At 35.7% G+C, this 20,230-nt stretch overlaps 4 protein-coding genes and 1 long non-coding RNA gene across 6 annotated transcripts; 2 read left to right on the top strand and 3 right to left on the bottom strand.

Moving 5' to 3' along the window:
* Positions 1-453: 453 nt before the first annotated feature.
* LOC120341337 (uncharacterized) lies at positions 454-2,469 on the bottom strand. The gene is made up of 2 exons (XM_039409825.2): positions 2,364-2,469; positions 454-1,673 (listed from the first exon to the last, which is right to left on the bottom strand). The coding sequence occupies exons 1-2, from the start codon at positions 2,437-2,439 to the stop codon at positions 883-885; spliced, it is 867 nt and encodes a 288-aa protein (XP_039265759.2). The 5' UTR covers positions 2,440-2,469; the 3' UTR covers positions 454-882.
* A 504-nt stretch (positions 2,470-2,973) lies between these two features.
* Positions 2,974-6,039, bottom strand: LOC120341464 (galactose-1-phosphate uridylyltransferase-like). The gene has a single exon (XM_039409973.2). The coding sequence runs from the start codon at positions 5,161-5,163 to the stop codon at positions 4,108-4,110; it is 1,056 nt and encodes a 351-aa protein (XP_039265907.2). The 5' UTR covers positions 5,164-6,039; the 3' UTR covers positions 2,974-4,107.
* Positions 6,040-9,230: 3,191 nt separating this feature from the next.
* Positions 9,231-12,430, top strand: LOC120341443 (mediator of RNA polymerase II transcription subunit 7-like). Of its 2 annotated transcripts, XM_039409948.2 has the most exons (7): positions 9,231-9,437; positions 9,781-9,865; positions 10,237-10,374; positions 10,933-11,126; positions 11,266-11,416; positions 11,573-11,614; positions 11,833-12,430. In XM_039409948.2, exons 1-7 carry the CDS (start codon positions 9,343-9,345, stop codon positions 12,007-12,009), a joined length of 882 nt encoding a protein of 293 aa, XP_039265882.2. In that variant the 5' UTR covers positions 9,231-9,342; the 3' UTR covers positions 12,010-12,430. The 2 variants fall into 2 exon arrangements, with proteins under 2 accessions (XP_039265882.2, XP_039265883.2); XM_039409949.2 differs by lacking the exon at positions 9,231-9,437 and having other exon boundaries at positions 9,629-9,865.
* Positions 12,431-12,864: 434 nt separating this feature from the next.
* On the bottom strand, positions 12,865-19,913 carry LOC120341444 (uncharacterized). The gene is made up of 6 exons (XM_039409950.2): positions 18,834-19,913; positions 18,293-18,543; positions 15,751-15,916; positions 13,700-13,876; positions 13,324-13,491; positions 12,865-13,032 (listed from the first exon to the last, which is right to left on the bottom strand). The coding sequence occupies exons 1-6, from the start codon at positions 19,342-19,344 to the stop codon at positions 12,920-12,922; spliced, it is 1,386 nt and encodes a 461-aa protein (XP_039265884.2). The 5' UTR covers positions 19,345-19,913; the 3' UTR covers positions 12,865-12,919.
* On the top strand, positions 16,143-18,196 carry LOC120341445 (uncharacterized). The gene is made up of 2 exons (XR_005569396.2): positions 16,143-17,751; positions 17,839-18,196. It is a non-coding gene; the product is annotated as an uncharacterized LOC120341445 (long non-coding RNA).
* Positions 19,914-20,230: the final 317 nt, after the last annotated feature.

Genomic DNA, 20,230 nt, shown 5'->3' with positions numbered 1-20,230 from the left:
AAAATCAATAATGGAGCAATCTGTAATATGTTAACATTGTACTAAAAATAATAAAGACACTGTTGGAATATACTAAATAATATTTAAAATTTATGTAGGGAGAAGCATCTTACCATCTTCGAATCTTACTATTTCCGAAGTATCATAAGCTTCCTTACAATCTACCACGTTTTGTCAAGTCCGTCTATGTTTCGCCAGAGAACCGTTATGGTTCTGATTTAAGAGGTTTTTACATTGTGGTTTTCTTACGATGTCGTGTATTATCAAATCTTCCGAAGTTCCTCCGTTTTCCGGCGCATTGCCGGACTCGTTTGTATATTTTGGGGCCAATGTTCACCGGCAACGTCCAGTTCCCATTGAGGTAATTAAAATGATGCACCGTACTGATTTCGGATGTTGCTCAACGTTTCTAGTTGTGGGGTCGCGAGTATCTGTGTGTTTGATTTATGAAAATTGGGGTCGCGAAAAAAAAGGTTGGGAACCACTGGTCTAGTAAATATTACTTTACAGTATCCATCTGCAACAGGCATAAACGGTCGCAGGTTTGTCATGACAAATCGCAGCCTAGGTGCTCCGTGTGGCGCTTCTTTCACCGCCAAAGCGAAACAACGGTTAGATTCCTTATGGGGTTACTCAAGGTAATCGGCATTAGGATTTTGTCATGAAATCTTTTCAATTTCCGCTAAGTGTCCAGATTTTGGAATAATCGAACATATTCAAATTTTTATTACACGAATGGTATATATTAACAGCAGAATACACGAAAATATCACGATATGCAGAATTTGAGGAAGTATTTTATTGAAAAGTGACTGTATTAACTATAAAGTAATAATACACTATTTTGTTCCAAAAAAAAACAGTCGATATAATGTCTAGTGTTCATTTTGCAGCAGTCATTTTTACTCGAGCCTCGCATATAGTTTCTTTGTTTCGCATTGTCTTGAAGTAGAAGCTCCACATGTCTGCAGGATCTTTCCAGTAGAAAGTTTGAATGCGATCACCAAGCTTTGATTGCTTCAAATACAAAAACGAGCACGAGCGTACCTGGTAATCCCATATAGGCATGTTTCCAGGCAAATTGGTAACGCCATTCATGGTTGCATCTCTTGCAAGGCAGTCCAGATAGAAGTTTAAATACTTATGGTGGGGTACATAATCCAAAAAGGTTACGTCTTCCATTTCGACATGCTTAGCCACGCTGCCCTCTGGTGCAGTTTCCATTAAATTTCTTGTGAATATATCACTGTTTTTAGTGACGCTACTCCTTTCTTCAGCGAGTTCTCGAAGTTCTTGCGGCAGACTGGCGGGTATTCCAGTTGCTTTGTTGACGCAAACAGCCAATAGACGGTGAGTTGCCAAAATCTTATCTTCTTCGAGGTCTGTCACAAGTGAATCTGACACAAAAGATGTCTTTCCCATTGATGATAGCTTATAAGTCATTTCAATAGCTTTATTAAGTCGCAAATAATATTGGAATCTATCCATCTTATCACATGCATACTTGAACTCTTTCGAAATATTCTGGAAGTGATCACTGAACTGCATCCTTTGACATTTTATCATTAAGACGTGATTTTTTGAAAACGACGGAGCTTTTTCCACGAGAGACTCTTTAATCAGGAGACTAGCAAGTCCGGGAATAAATAGAAACGAAGATGGATTGATGTACGCTGCAATAATAAATGTAGTTTAGTTTTCTGTTGATTTTCAAATTTGAGTCTATTTTAAAACAACTATATTGACAATCATTTCAAAGTTATCATCCGAAAACCAATTGATATCGTTATGTAGTGGATTTTTTGAAGAAAGACAACCTACATTTTATCTTTTTGCAATAGATATAATAAAAAAACACACTATTGCTGTAAAGCCTCAAACGACAGAACTTTTATCAAATGGGTTTTCATTCCACTTAAAATTTGCCAGCAATCTAGTCACTGTATCGTATTAAAATTAGGCACGACAACTTTCATGAATTAATAAAAAGGCTTATAAATAGGCGTATATATCACTCAATATAAAGTTGAAAGTATAGTCAAATTAGAGCGCAAATATATATACACAAATTTCAAAAAAATGGAATATATATACATGAATCCCCCGATCCTGGGAATCAGAACCCAAGTCACGCTATTATTCTCCACACGGTGTTAATGTTTTAGTGTAGTTATGACTGTTTTATGTGAAAAAATATCAAACGTAAATATTTGAAGATTTATGACATATACGACCATTAAACGATGCGATTTTTCCCTGTCAATACGACTACAGATAAATATTTACAAGCCTTCTACAAGTAATTTAACGAACGCCCTTCTCGAAAAGAATAATCGTTCAATTTAATTTGAAAATTGACTTACCTCCTCCAATAAGGTTCCAAACGGTCAAGTTCTTTATCAAAACAGAGCCTGTAGCCCCTGCGATACGATACTCCATCGCGTCCAGGAAGCTTATGCAGACAATGAATCTGTGCACATAATTCGATAGCGATGTTCCGTAATATTTCGAATTGTGAAATTCATTTTTATTTAATAACACACACAGCGCGTGAAATCGCCATTATTGCCATCTCCGTTATTATAATTTTTTTTTTCAAACCGTGGCGCACGTGTTTTAGTGAAGAGATGGCGAAGCAAATGAAAGATCTTGAAAATTTAATTTAAGAAGATGTGATATCAACTGTCTCCGATAATCGACTAATGGCCGAATCAAATATTTATAATAAAAAATGCATGCAATAAACACCGTGTTTTTAATAAAGATATCCGCCATCAAACCCGACCGCTAGGCGCTTGGGAACGAAGTACTTAGAAAAAACTTTTCATATTTGATTCAATTTTCATCTCTCCTGTTTCCCAGCCTGGTTGAATGAAAACGGCATTTGGTGTTACCAATATATTTCATTCTTCATTCAAGCATCTCATACATACTTTCAATTTGCGATACAAAAGTTCGACATTCATAGCATTGAACAACTTTTAAAACAGAATAACAAGCATGTATCTGTTGTACCTAAGAGCTGTTTGCGATGGAAAAGACTTTCACACATAAACTGAATACCTTAATAAATCATTTATTGGGTTTTATCAAGTTTTTAAATTTGATCAAGGTATAATAGAAGATTGTGGTAATATAGGAGGTACTAATACAGATATGTCACCAAAAATTGAAACAGTAAACTTGGCAATTTAAATAATTAATAAAGACAAATTTAACTACTAATAATATTTTTTAAATGAAGGTTATTGTAATTCTACAAGGCAATAACCTATTTGAAACATTCCAATTTAATTAGTTGAATATAAAATAAGAGTACATGCAGGAAGAGAATGATTGGGTCTAATATAATTATAATCAATATTTGCTAAATCACAGAATACACAAAATTCTTTACAAATTTCTCTATTATCAGAGTTGATAAAATATTGCATATACGATATATGATAAAGTTATATATATAATCAGAAAGGCAACCCCAAAATAATTTATAATATTTTGAATTTTACATGAATTATAAAACACTATTCATGTTTGGATAGCCTTATAGGCTATATCTTGGAAATATTTATCAAAATCAAAATCACACAAATCACAGGTGAAGCTATTAGATAATCCACTGAGATATTTATTTCTGGATATTACCAGGTATATCTGATTGGGTAGGGTGAACATTCGCCCTGTGGACTTGGGTTGGCATTTATTTTAGTGATTCCAGGTTAAAACGTGAGTCTATGAATAGACCCGCGAGGGTGAACAGGTAATAGTTAGGTATGACCAGCCAAAAATACTGTAGCACTTGTAATTAATTGTATAAATTATTGAAGTCTTGATTCAAGCCTCAGACAAATAAAAAAATTAGTAAAAAAGCAATAAACTATGTTGGGTATCTGTCCCAGACAAGAATGGAGCATTATTCTACTTGTTGAAGACATATGAAACCAAAGAATTGAAGAAATACATTTAAAGTACAGTGAATAAATACACTAGTTCATGAACCACTTCAAAATTGAAAATTAAGTTTTAGTAATGAATATCATAAACTAACAAATCAAAATGATATTGCACTGAAATTTATTGACTTAAATCTAAATTTTAAAAATTCCTTCAAGTTGTCTTGCTCTTATAATGTTCTTCAGGTAATTCTCTCAATTTTTTTGCTGCTAGTTCAGCTGTTATATCCCTCTGTGGTTGCGCAAGCATTTCATAGCCAACCATGAATTTTCGAACTGTAGCAGATCTTAACAATGGTGGATAGTAGTGAGCATGTAGCTGCCAGTGAGAGTTATCTTTATCCATCTCAAGTCCAGTCGGTGCACCGTGCCAACCCATGGAATATGGAAAAGAAGTTTCAAACAAATTATCATATTTTGTCAGTAGGGACTTCATTACTTCTGCTAGGGAAGACCGTTCCTCATCGGTTAGATCAGGTAACCGAAGCACATGTCTTTTTGGAATAAGCATCGCTTGATAGGGCCAAGTTGCCCAGTAGGGAACAATTGCCACCCAGTGCTCATTTTCTGAAATAATCCTCTCTTTGGACTCAGACTCACGCCTTGCATATTCAACCAGCATTTGATTTCCATGTTTACAATAGTAATTTTTCTGAGTTTTATCTTCAATTGCAGCTTCATTGGGTAGAAAGGAGCTCGCCCATATTTGGCAATGTGGATGAGGGTTGGAGCAACCCATGACTGATCCTTTGTTTTCGAAAACTTGCACCCAGGTATACTTTTCACCAAGCTCTTTTGATAAATCAACCCATTTATTGATGACCTCAATTACATCATTATTGCTCATTTCTGGCAAGGTAACATTTGAATGAGGGTGAAAGCACATTACTTTGCATTCACCAGATACAGGAGACATCTTAAACAAAGGGTCATTATTTTCTTCTGTTGAAAAAACTTCAGGTTGTAGAGCAGGAAAATCATTATCGAAAACATAAGTCCCTGAATACTTTGGATTTTGTTTACCATTCGATCTTATGTTGCCAGGACACAGTGGATTTTTAGGGTCGTATTCAGGAATTTCATCTAAAACTGGTTTTTCAACTTGTCCAGTCCATGGCCTCTTAAGACGATGTGGAGACACCAAAACCCATTCATCTTTCAGTGGATTATATCGAATATGTTGATGGTCATTAGGATTAAAAACAGACATAGCTCAAATATTTTTGTAATACATTGACTGCCATATACAAATTCAAAATTTGGTAAAACACATTTAGCTATACCCATTATAAGTACCGGTATAAGTTTATTTCGATTCACACTGCGACCTGTCTGTCAACTAGTCAAACGACCAATCATTGCAGAATTGAGAACTGAGAAGCATAACAATCAGATCAACGAGGATGCAGCAACTAATAAAGTCATTTTTGTGACATTGTGTACAACAAGTTATAGGTACGGTATGCTTTGGTTCACACCTAGCACATTGCTTTGCAGTTGTTCACCTCAATTAAATTATTGTTTTGCTTTAAATGTGTCTGTTGTAAACAGATCCATGATTTATGTTTTGGTGATTGGTTACACAATCAGGGTTGCCAGACCCCAGCCATCAAAAAAAGCCAAATCAAGACATAAAAAAAGCCAGAAAAAGCCAACAATTTTACTAAGTACCGTAGGCTACCCATGATTTGTCAGATTTTAAGCCCTTGGCAACGTACCGATGATGATATAGAGCCATTAGTTCATTCAGTGAGGCACACGAATAGAAAGTAAAGTTCCTATAGCCTAGCACTGTAGAAATTAAATATCGAGCGGACAGCATTATTTTACCATTCAATAAATACAATACAGGGTGCCGCATCAGAATATGATATACCTACATGTTTCTACTTAAACTTATGATATACCTTAAAAATTTCTCCCTATATCGTACTTTACTATTGAATATTTTTTACTTTTAAAATTTATAAACCATCAATTTTATTAAAAAATTATCTAACCCCCTGCCGCTCACAGGTGGACCACTGATTAGAGATGTACCGATGTATCGGATATCGGTATCGGCAATATCGGCCATGTATCGGTATCGGTTAGATTAAGGCCGATATTTCCGATATATTTAACTTTTTGATATGGTCCAAAATAGATTAGTTGGAATACTACTTTTCAATTTATTTTTTGTCTGGAGAGATTGTGAGCTATGAGCCATACATGTCCCCACCACCGTGAGAGAATATTCACGTGTTTTTAGCTATTTATCAGCCAAACTAGCTCAACTAATTTAGATATTTTCGCTGTCAAATTTTTATATTGACATTTTTAATAATACATAGTAATTATGAAGAAATATATCAACACCGCACATAACAAAAAGCAATCAGGCGCCCGGTTTTAAATCATACAGTGGAATTGGGGTCCTTATTAACGGCACATAGACCCTTGGCACAGGTATAAATTCTGACTGTTTGTCGTCAAGTACGAGTGTCATTTAGTCCGTCGACATCGATAAACTAAATTCCGACACAATTATCTCTCTACGCAAGTATTAATTTGAATTTTGTTTAATTACACAACTATTTTATAGATATATTGACATGACCGCCTATCCCTAGACTGTCTCAAAATATATGATTGCAATTGTAAAATATTATAAAATCTATTTCGTTGAAAGAGATCATGTTATTTTTACTAAAAAAACCTCCTCGACGGTTATAGGTAGGCCTTCTTTTTGTTGGTGCTGATTGATATTCTTTATTCATGTTGGCTTTGACTTGTTGCGTCGACGATTATGATTAGCCATGAAATACAATATTTGTAAAATGCTTTTAATTTGAGCGTAGGACGGCGGCACTAGAATATGTGGGTGATATTCGATATTCTTTTAAACACGAAAAACGATATTCGAAGGTCGCGATATTAACATTAAATTCAAATTTGACATCCCGGCTTATGAGTTTTCTAATTGAACACCGAGATTACTAGCGTTACTGTACAATGTATCTTAATCAGTTAAAGCAAACTCCAAACATTAATTTCATATTATGTGATATATCTTTTTTTTTCGATCTGAAATAATGTGTACTATGAACAACGCTCAAAGACCATTGTTTTAACCCGTCTGCCCTACACAGCACCCCTAATTAAGTAATAATTACATAGTATCGGAATATCGGCCTTCTTATAGTATCGGCGTATCGGCGTTTTTAGCTGGTATCGGCGACAAAAGTGGTAACGGTACATCTCTACCACTGATATCTTATTCAGTAATTTTAGCGTAGTTAATCACATCGTTATTGCAATTGCAGAATTAAACTAAAGCTCACATAAACCATATCAGGCATAATGAAAATTAAGTTATATAACTATTTTTTGGAAACAGAACGAAAACTATAAAAACGAGGCAATGTTTACAACCCTGCTTGAACATCTGTCTGAGCAGCTGCAGAAACTGCAATTATTTCTTATTGGGTATGGTTAAGAGTTAATGTAACAAACAAGGAAATCGATGCTCCAGGAAATCCTAATGTTAAGTAGCTAAGTACAAGTAATAGGCTATTGTTCAGTTGTTACACACTAAATATTGTATTTCATATGATTCTAATAATAGACACTAGAATAGACTTAAAAAACGCCAAAAAGCCAAACGGATATTCTGACGCTATACGGGTTTCAAAAAAGCCAAAAATGGCAAATTTGGCGTTAAAAAAGCGAATATGGCAACCTTTTTTTTTTTTTTTGCTAATCTTCTCTGTATCGTTCCAATTTTTTCATATGTACACTCGAAAGTAGTACCCTGTACACAACGTTATGCGCCCTCAGCCGATAAATGTTCCCGTTTTTTAGTTTTTTTTTTCGTTATTTATGCGCGTGTTATATAGGTTATATGTGGGAGAGAGATTTGTTATCACAAACAATATCAACACTATAATACATTTGAAGCAACACAAAATAAAATTTAACAATAAACAACTGGTTGATCATTATTTGTGAGGGTCAATATGCAAGACCAGTTAGGTCACCAAGGCTCCTGGGGGCTGGCCCTTGCTGTATAATGTATACGGACCTTTCCCCGATCTTTGACCCCCGAGAAATTCTATCTAAACTTCACCATTGCAATAATTTTCGGGGTTATTTTAAGAGTGCTTTTGCGAGTTGGCGCCTGTAAAATGGGGTATGTGTTTCAAACCATCATTTTGATTCAACGCATACAACAATCTGTTTTTTAAAAGTACCGGTAAAGAATTTTAGCCTAGTCTATCCACTGCTATTTCTACACTAATTTTTTATTACTGCAATTAAACTAAAACTCCTAGAAAGACAGAATGATCATTGAATTATCTGATTTATATTTAAGTTTCTGAAACACTACTGAAAACTAAAGAATAAATTTCTTTTTTTTTTTTTTTTTTTTAAACGCTCACAAATGTGTTAAATGTGATACAGTAATAATCATAGAAATAATGGGAAATAAAATTTTTACAATCATTATTATCTCAAATTGTAATCCATATTATCCGACGTAGTTTCCATTTTTCAGTATTCCAATGTTCAATAATCCATGTATAATCCGTAATATCAATTCAGTGATATCAAGATGTTTTCAAGTTAATAATACATTAGTTAAGCATTATTTGTTATACATAAAAATAGAAAAAAAAATATTAGCAACTATACATTTACTCAAAATATAATCACAGACAGTTGGTTAAAAATTCTAATTCCTTTATGAAATTTGGTAATTTTCGAACTTTTTCTATATTTCTCCGACATGTTATTGAAGTTTGTATCTGTTTTATGACTGTTTGAACGTTAGGTATCTTTTTTTGAAATATAACAGCATTTCTTTCTAACCAGATCTTATATCTTGTTATTGATATAAGTAATACTATAATGTTTTCATGAAAATCTGAAAAAAATACACTGTTCATTTGGGAAAAATCTAATAAAATGCAGGTCAAATAGTCTTCTCTTAAATTACTAATTTTCCTAATAACAGAAAAAATATAATCATATATATGTTGAGTGAATTCACATCTCAAAAATAAATGTGATATAAATTCTGGTTCTTTGCCACAGAGGGCACACAAATCATTTCCAGAAATCCACTTTATTCTTGCATGGGTTTTTAAAGGTAAAATTTCCCACATAAGAATAAATTTCGAAAACGCGAAAATGAGGGAATGTTTACGACCACGCTTGAAAACTTGTCTGAGTGAGAAAAGTGTCCGAGCGGATGCGAAACGGGAGCATTGCACGTCACTTTTTGCATCTTGCTAATTGGCCAATGGCCAATGCCACGAAGTAAACAAGAAAGTCGATGCTCGGGGAAAGTCCATGAGGAATCAATAAGACATAGCATCAGCAATGAAATACGGATCAAAATATATGAATGGGCATTTACTTATTTCAGTATTTATTGGCGCTCACCATATTCCTATTTCTGCGCGTTTTGAATCTTATCAGTGGTTTCGCCAGCGATTTTCTGTGAGTTGTTATATTTTGTGTTTGTTTTTCTGGGAATTACAAAATGATCTTATTCTTATCATTATAAAAACTATGGATTAACCACTAGTGTCTACTGTCTATTATGTGACACGGCCACTGGCATGACTTCACTACCACGCCACGATAAGGTATTACCTAATGCCATGCCTTTAAATGCTATGCTAACTATGCTAATGAATTTTGGCTTCAAGACGTTCGAATGTTGTTCTATACCTAAATATTTACGGCCTACAGGTCTAGCGTTACGGTCTTTCTCATGCGCATGGTGTACAATAAAAACGGAACTGTAACCTGGTACCGGTATAATTCGCCTGCTATTCAGGAATACAATGGCTGCGGCTCAGCAGACTGTCGGTGGATCAAGTGATGTCCAAGTCCAAAGTTCATTTCCTTTGCCACCCAAGATGGTAAGATACGGTAAAGTTTTCATTAATAAGTAAAATAAAATCATGTTATATTGCGCAAAGTTCACACTGTATTATAAAAATTTTATTATGTTTTTTTTCATCAAAATAGACCGTTCTCCAGTTCTCATTGAGAATATTTTAGCCTGTTTTGTATATAGCTATAAGTCTATGCATCCCAAACAAATAACTGGCCAACTAAACATATACCCGACATGGACTGGTGCGGTACCGGTAACCGGACGAGAGGCTGTGGTTTACCATATGATTGAGCCAACTTTCCTCTCTGAGGATGTATTTTATTTTTTGAATTCTCCTATTCCTATCTTGTTTAGTTTTGAAATTGCAAATAATTCCTCATGCATAAATTTCAGTTCATAAGCAAGTATACGGATGAGGCTGTTCAGAGGGATATTGCTCCTAAGCCTCCAGCTCTGCCTGATGGTTCTTACATGATGTTTGGACAACAATGTCATCAAGATGACCTGATCATCAGACCTTTGGAAATGCAGGTGCTAATTTTTATTATTCGAAAAGCTAGTTCAATACCTGAATACGGGAGTAGCATAATTAATATTCATACGATTATCATGGTGTTATCTATATTAAACATGCGACAACATTTGAAACCTCTAGTTCTTATGGTTGGGGCATGCTTTTTCTTCAGGTCTAATATCTCGATGCTCCATCTCAAAAAACTGCCTGGAAATAAAGGTAGTTCTTATATTTATATCATATAGCCTATATTTTATTTTCACATTAGTAACTTATTTTCTTTTTTTTTGCGTGTCATCAACGGAAAAAATGATAATCCATATGAGCCATTTTCATACAAAAAATAATTGATAATTTCATATGATAAATTATTTAGAAAAATTGCTCATTATTCTTGAAATTTGAAAGTGCATTGGTTGTCCACAGTATTGGAGAAACACCTGTTTAAGTTATATTGCTGGCTTACAATATTACAACTCTCAGGGTTAAATGATATTTCTGCACAAACTTTGCCTCTACACATTTTAATGACTATCTGAACAAGATATGGAATAACATTATAGTTATGTTTTCAGGGACTTCAACGGCTCCATCCACCTGTATATGACAGAAGAAAGGAATTGAAGAAACTCACTGTTTCTATACTCTGCAATTTTTTAGATTTGTTGGATGTTCTTGTTAGTGCTACAGAATCTGAAGCACGCGATAAGAAGATAGAAGATTTGAACATGCTTTTTATACACATACATCACCTAATAAATGAATTTCGGTACTACATATATTGTTTTTGTTATTGCATCTGCATCACAAACTTATTGGTTATTCATAGTAGTGATAAGACTAGTAATGAGAAACTGTACAAATTTGACTACAGTAACATGACTAAGTTATTTCTTTTTTGATTACAGTCCTCACCAAGCTCGCGAAACTCTTAAAGTTATGATGGAAATGCAACAAGCACAAATGCTAGACGTTGGCGAAAGGTTATGGAAACATATTGAAAAAGCTGGTGATATATTGTCAGAGTCTAGTACTCAACTTGCGACAATGCAAGCAGAGGTATGTGGTGTTTCATATAATGCCGCATGCCACGACTTGTCTTTTTTTCATGCGCCCATTTGACCATTTCTCAAAAACTTCAATGAATGGAGTGTTGCATTTTGCTCAAGGTCAACAATTTCCCATATACGGTTAACAGTTTTTTATTTCATTCAGAATCAGTCTGCAGTTGAAGCCATTGAGCTAATGCGAAACCAGGTAAGGAAATATTTCATATTGATTATTTTCTATTCTATTTCTCAGTTCACTATTCTGCCATAATTATCGTATTTCAAAGTTTCTGAGTTTTTAATAATTGTATTTTAATAAATACAAACTTTTGTGATTTCATACATTATGATGCTATTTGAGTTTTGAACTTGTCTAGATACTCAAGCTCCCAGTTCGCGTCCTTATTTACCTTAATTTTTTTTCAGGAACCTATGAATGTTGATTCCATGCTTACTGATTTATCTAGTACTGATTTATCAACATCAATATCTCAGAATGCCCAGGGTAAAAACAGTATGGACACAGAAACATCTGATATTGTGAAGGACATATTCAAAAAGGATAAAATTTTAAGCGGCTTTATCAATGACATGAATGACTGATAGCAAGATATTTACCTGGCACTAGCAATATGACAGCCCTACCCAGTTTGCAGGGTTGCTATAAGAAATGATTTGTCTGTTGGGTTTCATCGTGCGATTTCTGGAATTATGTACTCTCAATTGTGAGACTGTTAAGAAGCTATCACCTATTTGTTGCTAGCCAGACTAGAACCTGCAGCTACTTGATCATTCATGGAATTGAAATACTACGTACACTCAGATAATCTCTTAGGCATATATTTTATGTGTTCACTATACATGTATATTCTATTGTGGTCTATGCGCATTTGCAACAGATATCATGTGGCAGCATGCATAAATAGTAATTTTCTACAACAAAGAAAGTTTTCTAAACCACCTGGTAAACGAGTTAGTATTATGTTATAAAGCAGTAAATAAATTACGGTAAATGCTTGCTGCATTTGTGCTTCTTTTGTGAGCCAGTACATAGATCTATCCCGAGGGCAGCCGTTTTGTTGCCAAAAATATTTCGCGATTGTTTTATCATAAGCGGAAAGCATCCTTCTGTAGATAGACCAAGCTTGGGCGGTTTCGACGTGTGCGGTTCTGCGAAGCCTCTCGGTCTTGGTAAAGTTCAGGGTCCTATATGCTCGGCGGTCACAGCTGATGTCTTTGGTTTGCGTGCCGTCTCCATGTACCGAATGTGTTGTTTGATGGATGGGCGTATCGTAGAGCTGGTGACTAGTAGCAAGTTGTATATTTAGACAATGGCTAATGCAGGCTGGACAAATGGAAGTGGATTTTTTGGGATTTTATAAAGTCAGTAAAATGGGTGAGATTGCCTACACTTCTACTTGGTCAAAAGCGTCCAAGTACGAGTATGATTATTACGTGGAACTTGTGCGTACATTTAATTCGTTACATTTATTGATGAAAATAAATATAGAAATCACTGGTGTTCATGATGGTGAGGTCCTTCCCACTTGGGGAGCCACTTTGGTCCAGTTTGTGAACTTGTACTTCCCGGTCTACTTCCGCGAGTCATGGTTGTTTTCGCAGCATCTTTGGAAATATAACAACGGTGTCAGAGTTTTAACGTTTCATAAGCATAATTTTATTTCGACTACATAATCAGCATGAAGGATGATAAAATACGATAATTGATTATAAAATCAGGAGCACAGTATATCAAAATTCTACGAGATACCTTGTCACGATTCTTATTGTGAAGGCGACTTATTTTATTTATACAATTACTCCAGTGTGATAAAAATTTGAAATATAAATTATAGCTTAATACATCGGATAATTTTTGATTGAATATAATGATAGGATTATACTGTTGTCACTTACCGGTCCTTGCGTAACGTAGAAACTGATCCATTACTTTCTTGTTAGTCTGATTATTGAGAAGTTTTTCTAGATCAGGTTGACTGTATCTGTTGCGAAATTCTGTGTCATAGGTCGTCTTTCCCTTAATCACTTCTTGGTTTTTGACATGATTTGATGTTACAGTTGGAACTAGAATACATATAAATTATCAACGAACCTACTCAAGTCAATCAGTAGACGAGTGTGGATTTTAGCACCAAAAATATTCGATTGTTATGAGAAGTGATTTATTCACATGGCTTGAGATTGTTGACAGAACTTTTGCCGATCAAGGGTCGGATATCGAATACAAGAAAAAAAAAATTCTCACAGAAAGTCAAGCATCTGTAACACTTACCTGCTCCCAATGCAGCCACTCCCTTTTTCTTGTTGCATCCGTATCTTGTTGTGTTTCCAACAAGTTCAACATGCTGCTGCGGGCGCATGTAAGAGTATCGTACGGTCGTGTCCAGAGGACGCCGTACCTTTGCTCTCCAGTCTGCTGGGGCATCTATGGCAGTTTTGACGTGGTATCCTGACATACAATAAACATATACATACAAATGTATATAGGCCTATCGTATTTGCGCAATATAAGTGGTGATTTAATATTATGTATTTATAAACATGATCAGAAGCGTGGGGGTCTCGGTCTTTTCTACGCAATCGATCCTAGTTTTCAGCACTCAAAGATGCAAGAAAACGTTAGAATGCCATAACTTTCATTGTACTAATTTCCCCTAAGCCCTATGTGACTCCATATCTTACCCGAAATTTAAATTGGGCCGCCAAGTCAGAGGCGTAGCCAGAATATTTCGCGCACGGGGCAAACTATATAATTGGCGCCCCAACCTCCACGTTTAATCATATTTTCTATTACATTTAATTGTATATGTAAAAACAATTCAAATTTTAATGGAACATTGTATTTAAAGAAGAAGCAAAGCTATACAAAATATAGCATATGTCCATAATGCCCCACTCAGTTACTGTCAAAGATGATTTACATAGTCTACAATAAATTTATTTTTCTTGATTTCACTGTCGCAAACTGGTTAAACACGTCATCAAAATAACAATATAATCCGGCCCGCGACGCTTATATTCTTTACGTAACAGAATTTGTTTTGAGACACTAAATTATATTATAATCTGGCAAGTATATAATTCACAATCACTTGTTTAAATTGATTATAAATAGACCAATGGCAACAGAACGTAAAAAAGTTGATGCTGAGTGCAAACGCTTTAATGGCGCAGAAAATGATCAGTCTTCGCGCGCTGCTTGAAATTTAACTGAAATCTGTGTGAAAAAATGTGATTCATTGACCATTCCCTCGGTTTTTAACTTTCTAAAAATATATGGGGCCCGCCAATGACTTGCAACCTTTAATTTTCGCCCACGAACGACAAAAATTTGCCGACGCCTGAATTAGAACATCACCGAGACGATCCTGTACCATTGATGCACGCGAATACGACAAAATGAGTTTCAATTTGTTGAAAGACCGTTCACAGCTTGCAATTGAAACTGGTATTGTTGAGAAAATTTGTAGAGAAATTCGCAGATTCGGGAAATAGTCGTCTCCAAAAGACACAATCAAACCAAGAAGAGCCAAAGGGGTTTCTGGTTGACACCGATGCATCAAACTGAGTTGTTGCGATGCTGTTGCAAGTTGTGGTCATTATAAATATTAGGCCCAGGGCTTAGTAAGCCATACTTTTCACGAATGCCGTTGCCAGGCGGGAACTGAACAATCCCTTGCCACTAAAAGTTAGGTCTGCGTCGTGGGCTACCTGGAAACGTTTAGCAGCTTACCACGTATTACTCAAAACATGTATTACCAGCTCTTCGCTGTTTAACATAATTCAACCAAATTCCGTTGCTTTTCGTCTCCAGCACAGAACTAATATCAACTTACATCGGAGTGCGCAGGCAAGAACTTATCGATACAGAACCACGTAATTAACCCCGTGCATTTTGTTACCTAACGTTACCAAATCAATTTTTGCTTTGTTTCCCGGTCAGCTTTTTTGACCATGTAATTATTGTATTATTGGACACAATAACAGATATATACCTGTCTAGATCGCATGGGCATAGGGCATAGGATATCGCTACTGTCGAGATGCGATTAACTTTTTGATCTTCGTATCCATATATTTTAGCATTGCACTCTTGTTAATCATGAATACAAGCATCCATGATGAGAAAAGTCATTAGCCTACATGCCATGCTCAACAACAATGTGCGGATGGAATAATTGCGAAAACTCGTAAAACCTGCTAGCGACACCTGTGACTTATACGACATGTCGGGAGTGAGAGATAATGAATATTTAAATTATTACAAAGCTACAATGAAACTTTATGGCATTAAGGAACAGCTTTTCAAAAATTATTAAGTACCTTGTGGAATTCCTAAGTAGTCGCATTGATATGTTGATTTGTGCTGGTCTCTCAAAATCTGATCTAAAACTTCATTAGTCAGCTCTCGGTATTGCAAATGTGGTGCCGTAGCGGTTATCATTCCTTTGGCAGATTGCTTGTTCGGCAGTTTCCATACCATAAATGACTAAAAAATATAAGAATTGATATATATATATATACAGTATAATATAATAATATATATAATGTGAGAGAATAAAATCATCCTGTAAATTTATGGGATATATATATATCAATTAATATGAGCGAAAATTATGATTTTGGCAAGCACCATCATTTCTACGCTCGTATGTCAATTTCCGTTTAAACTGAGCTTATTCTATGATGTTCCGCACCACAAACCTTGTTTGGATTGGATGGGATTCTGCTTTGGTATGCGATCTCAGGAGCTATATTCAAAGCTTGTAGTAAAATAAAATCCAATGATACGTTTTTGGTTAAAATAGGTATGACTACTCAGATCGATAACCACGGCACCGTCTCTTAGTGGTAGAATGATTCTAAGTAGAGTGAATGTTTATTGGTGAAGCCGGGTTATCGTCTTCTCGGTTTTGGTTCGAATGGAATAATAAGCACTTGAGTCATTTTAGACACCTTCTCCTAAGTTAAGAATCTTTTGTAGATAAGAGAAGAAGATATAGTGAAACTTAGAGAGATTAAGTGCTGCGTAATCTGGCAACCAAGGTACATGTAATAATTATAAGACACATTTGAGCTCTGCAATGCAAAATGGAAAACGCGGGAAAGTTGGGAACTGCACCAACTTTCATAGCTTGCCGTCGCATGCAAGTCTCAACTATTCACAGGTGCGCCTGCTCATGTTGCAATGTTTGTTCTAACTGCAGCCTTATTTGAGGAGAATTCAACGTTTAATTCATACAACGAACTGAATTCAGAAACGAATTAAAGGTATGTAGAATATTATGATTTCGAGAAATTGCTCTTAAATGTACATTGTTGAATGTACATCATTACTATAAGTTACCGCTATTTTGAGCTTGAAAAAATAGCCTATAGGCTAAAAAGTTGCGTATTAGCATACACCAGCTTTTTTTGGAAATACGAATTATTCTGTTTGTAATGCCTTCCCACCCAGAGCGGTCAATTTGTGATAATCCAGATTTAAATCACACAGATCATTTCAAAATGTTAATATAACCATATTAACACCAATTCTTATTTCACGGATCTTATGTACGTGCATGTGTCGGCGCTCCAGAAGTGTGTGTACCAATATGGAGGTAACTAATTTTGTTCACCTACTTTATATCAAGTTGTGTAAAGGGACGAAAGCCTATGGACAGAAGGTATATCCACTTGGCTAACACAGACAGACCCCGAACGCGTAATATGCCTAAAATAAGAAAAATCGGAATAATATTATGGCCTAACCTGGTGTACACTACGGGAGTACCCATGCGTCTGGCATCGGCGTCGCAGAAAACATCATATGCGCCCATTGTGATTTGTTGGCCTGAAGTACCCGTTGAGTTATTCGTGCAAAAGCCAGCATATGTGACATTCACACATAATAAATCGCACTAGTAATGGCGGTGTTTGATTGATATATGGTACCATGGCGAGGTTTATGCATATGTGTCACTCTGCGGTTTAGAGCGATTAGTATACGTTCGTTTTAAGTACCGGATTTGTACTCGACGTCGGCGCGTTAATCGTCATCACAGACGTTCTTCTTTTGTTTGAATGGATTAGAACGTTCTATTTCGCTCGTTGGTGCGAGAATGTAATTAAAACTGCATCTTGCGTGCCTTATAAAAGGAAAGATTATTGCACAGAGTTCACTCGTTGTATTTGTAGTAGGACTGTTGCAGTGACCCTTTCCGCCACACCCCTTGTGGGTGCAGATCAGGCATTATGCGTATTAGCGTAGTCATTCTATGTTAACTCGATAAAGCAGACAAAGAATCAATGGAGAACATGGTGTTGAGATTCATCAGAAAAGTAAGTTTGGTTGCATGTTTTTTTTTATTTCATTTTAACTGCTCATTAGAGACAATGACTAAACAAATCTCATTCAATGATATTCAGCAACTCAAATTCTGTTTCAATCATCACAAATCTCTGACTGATAGGACAAGTAGACGCGGAACGGCGATAATGTCTTGAAGTATGAGAGGTCGATAGCAGTTCAGAATTGAAAAACCAGATCGCACCACGTCATCGTGATAATTTTTAAGTAAATTATAAATGGCGGCCAAGATAGCAAAGAAATCGGAATTTCGGCACCATGCTTGATGGTTAGTGACGAATCAATTAAAGCAAGCAGAAAATCACGACACGTAGATGGCAGTTGACTTATGATGACTGACATAAACGTACCAGATTACTCGGAGATTGTTTTTGGTTGGTCGGTTCATCATCAAATAAGGAACAGTAAATTTTGCAATCAGTAATCACTTTCAATCCAATATTGTTGGCACACACAAGAAGGCAGGTTTTGCGAATCCAGCTCTAAATGTATGTAACAAAATTTATTACTGACCTCGTGGGGATGCGGATTGTTTCGTCTATTGCCAGAGGAAGTCCCAGAACGTATAGGTTCATTTTTCGTGGCTTTTTTCCATCCAAATTCTTGGGTGCAAGTTGTGCCACCAATTGGACCAGATAACTCATATGGTGCTGTGAATCCCTTGCTGGACATAGGACGTTTGGCCTCGGCGCACAGGCCACTGGAATATCCGGGGAATTCTCTCTCGTGTGTGGTCAAATATGGATGGTCATATCTTTTTCCACCTGTAAATTTATTATATCGAGTAGTATTTAGTATATTAATTCAAATGTTTAACATATTTAGTTCGTAACTGTCTAGTATTTTCAACCTGTCAGTATTAAAAACTCAGCATTTCGATTCTAAAACTGACAGGTGGATTAAACAAAGAATTTAATCATTTATATAGAAGTCTTTGAACATAGCCACAGTTATAATATATTTTTCAAAATCTGTTCCAGTGATATAAATTATAGGAGTCGTTCGAAATAGGCATAATTAACATTTTGGTTTATACATGTAGAAAGTATCTCACCGATAGCTGCCATGGCAGATTTTGGTCTATGGTCACTATGTTGCTGATTATTTGCTAAATTTGTTGTCTTTGGTCGTGATAATCTATGGATCGATTCCTTTTGTTTCTGATAACTTGATTTTTCCTTTAGGTCGTTTTTTAAATTTGGTTCCTCATCAGTTTTAGAAAATTCCCTAAGTGATTTCTTTTCTTGAAATGCTGACTTGGGTCGGCCAACGTGGGTCGCAAAGCCTACTCTATTTGCTGGCACTTTTGCAGATGATGGTCTTTTTGAAGTCACCCGCTCACCGCCTGTTGCAGATCCGCAGGTTGGCTGAAAGCTCGCTTTGGCTTTATTGACCTCTTCTCCCTTCAGTTCGATTTGAGCCAAAAGTCGAAGACAATGCTCTTTATCCTTCGGGTTTACTGTACGTTTGTAAAACCACTTGAGGGTATCTGAAAACTGAGGCTGTACGTTTCCTCCAGTTTCTCCGTGGAGCTGAAATTGAAATTTGTGATATTGTTCACCCATTGTGACGTCACAGACTTAAATGTCAATCATGTTTTAACAAACTGAATAATCTCAGCGATACGAGTTGAAAAAATAAAACCACAAAAAAAGAGATAAAACTGGTGGGATTTGTTCCAAATTTTAAACCACGCAAAACGAAATAATCTTCGATACTGAATGTCGTAGAATAAACAATGGACAAATCCCATCCGAAATATTTTTTTTAATTACAAGAAACGCCAATTCATAATTCGAATATGTTGTTACAAGTAACGCATTTTTTGAAGTAAATAAGCCATCAATGTCAATTGATAGTACAAGTTACTTACCTTTGGGGCGCCATATTCCCATGCCTTTATGGGTTCGGGCTCGCCCCAAACGCCCCAAGCTGTTTCAGGTACTCCAGGCATGTGTACAGTTGTAAAGTTTTTTTTTAATTTTGCTGTATATTCATAAATGAATTTTCAATACATACACCGCCTCATCATAATTAAATGATCGTGCTGCATAACCGAAAACTACCTCAATATATTATGTCTAGCCTAATGTGATTATTTTTAATAAATGAAAAGTTATGCGGGGTCTTGTGTTTAATTCCGATCAACGAACGGCATTTTGTGTTGGAAATAAGATATTCTCACATTCCCGTTTGAAATTACATTATAGCTGAGGGAGGTATAATGACACTTCACGTGGTAAGTTCACGTGGGTGTTCTATTAGTATTAGTTTGACGAGTATTTCAGATTTCATGTACAGTCACTCGAAGTCGGACTATTGAAATAACATCCATGTCCACTATGCGTGCGAAGATCATTAAAGTGTAGTCAGGTTTTCGTGCTGGAGCATAGAGTCGAGCGTGGCATTTGTAATCACATCATACAAAAGATCGCCAATGTTCTGATAATG

Source organism: Styela clava, chromosome 14, assembly GCF_964204865.1.
Source record: "Styela clava chromosome 14, kaStyClav1.hap1.2, whole genome shotgun sequence".
In the NCBI taxonomy this organism is placed as follows: Eukaryota; Metazoa; Chordata; class Ascidiacea; order Stolidobranchia; family Styelidae; genus Styela; species Styela clava.
This window is presented reverse-complemented; position numbering and strand designations above follow the sequence as displayed.

What these genes read in the sequence shown, in the direction of transcription:
- LOC120341337 (XM_039409825.2), bottom strand. Translation starts at nt 2,439, where the DNA reads ATGGAGTATCGTATCGCAGGGGCTACAGGCTCTGTTTTGATAAAGAAC. An exon ending in TTGGAACCTTATTGGAGGAG is followed by an intron (nt 1,674 to 2,363) that starts GTAAGTCAATTT and finishes TTATTATTGCAG; the next exon opens with CGTACATCAATCCATCTTCG.
- LOC120341464 (XM_039409973.2), bottom strand. Translation starts at nt 5,163, where the DNA reads ATGTCTGTTTTTAATCCTAATGACCATCAACATATTCGATATAATCCA.
- LOC120341443 (XM_039409948.2), top strand. Translation starts at nt 9,343, where the DNA reads ATGGGCATTTACTTATTTCAGTATTTATTGGCGCTCACCATATTCCTA. An exon ending in GGTTTCGCCAGCGATTTTCT is followed by an intron (nt 9,438 to 9,780) that starts GTGAGTTGTTAT and finishes CCTGCTATTCAG; the next exon opens with GAATACAATGGCTGCGGCTC. An exon ending in CACCTAATAAATGAATTTCG is followed by an intron (nt 11,127 to 11,265) that starts GTACTACATATA and finishes TTTTGATTACAG; the next exon opens with TCCTCACCAAGCTCGCGAAA.
- LOC120341444 (XM_039409950.2), bottom strand. Translation starts at nt 19,344, where the DNA reads ATGGGTGAACAATATCACAAATTTCAATTTCAGCTCCACGGAGAAACT. An exon ending in ATCTGCCATGGCAGCTATCG is followed by an intron (nt 18,544 to 18,833) that starts GTGAGATACTTT and finishes ATAAATTTACAG; the next exon opens with GTGGAAAAAGATATGACCAT. An exon ending in ACAATCCGCATCCCCACGAG is followed by an intron (nt 15,917 to 18,292) that starts GTCAGTAATAAA and finishes TATATTTTTTAG; the next exon opens with TCATTTATGGTATGGAAACT.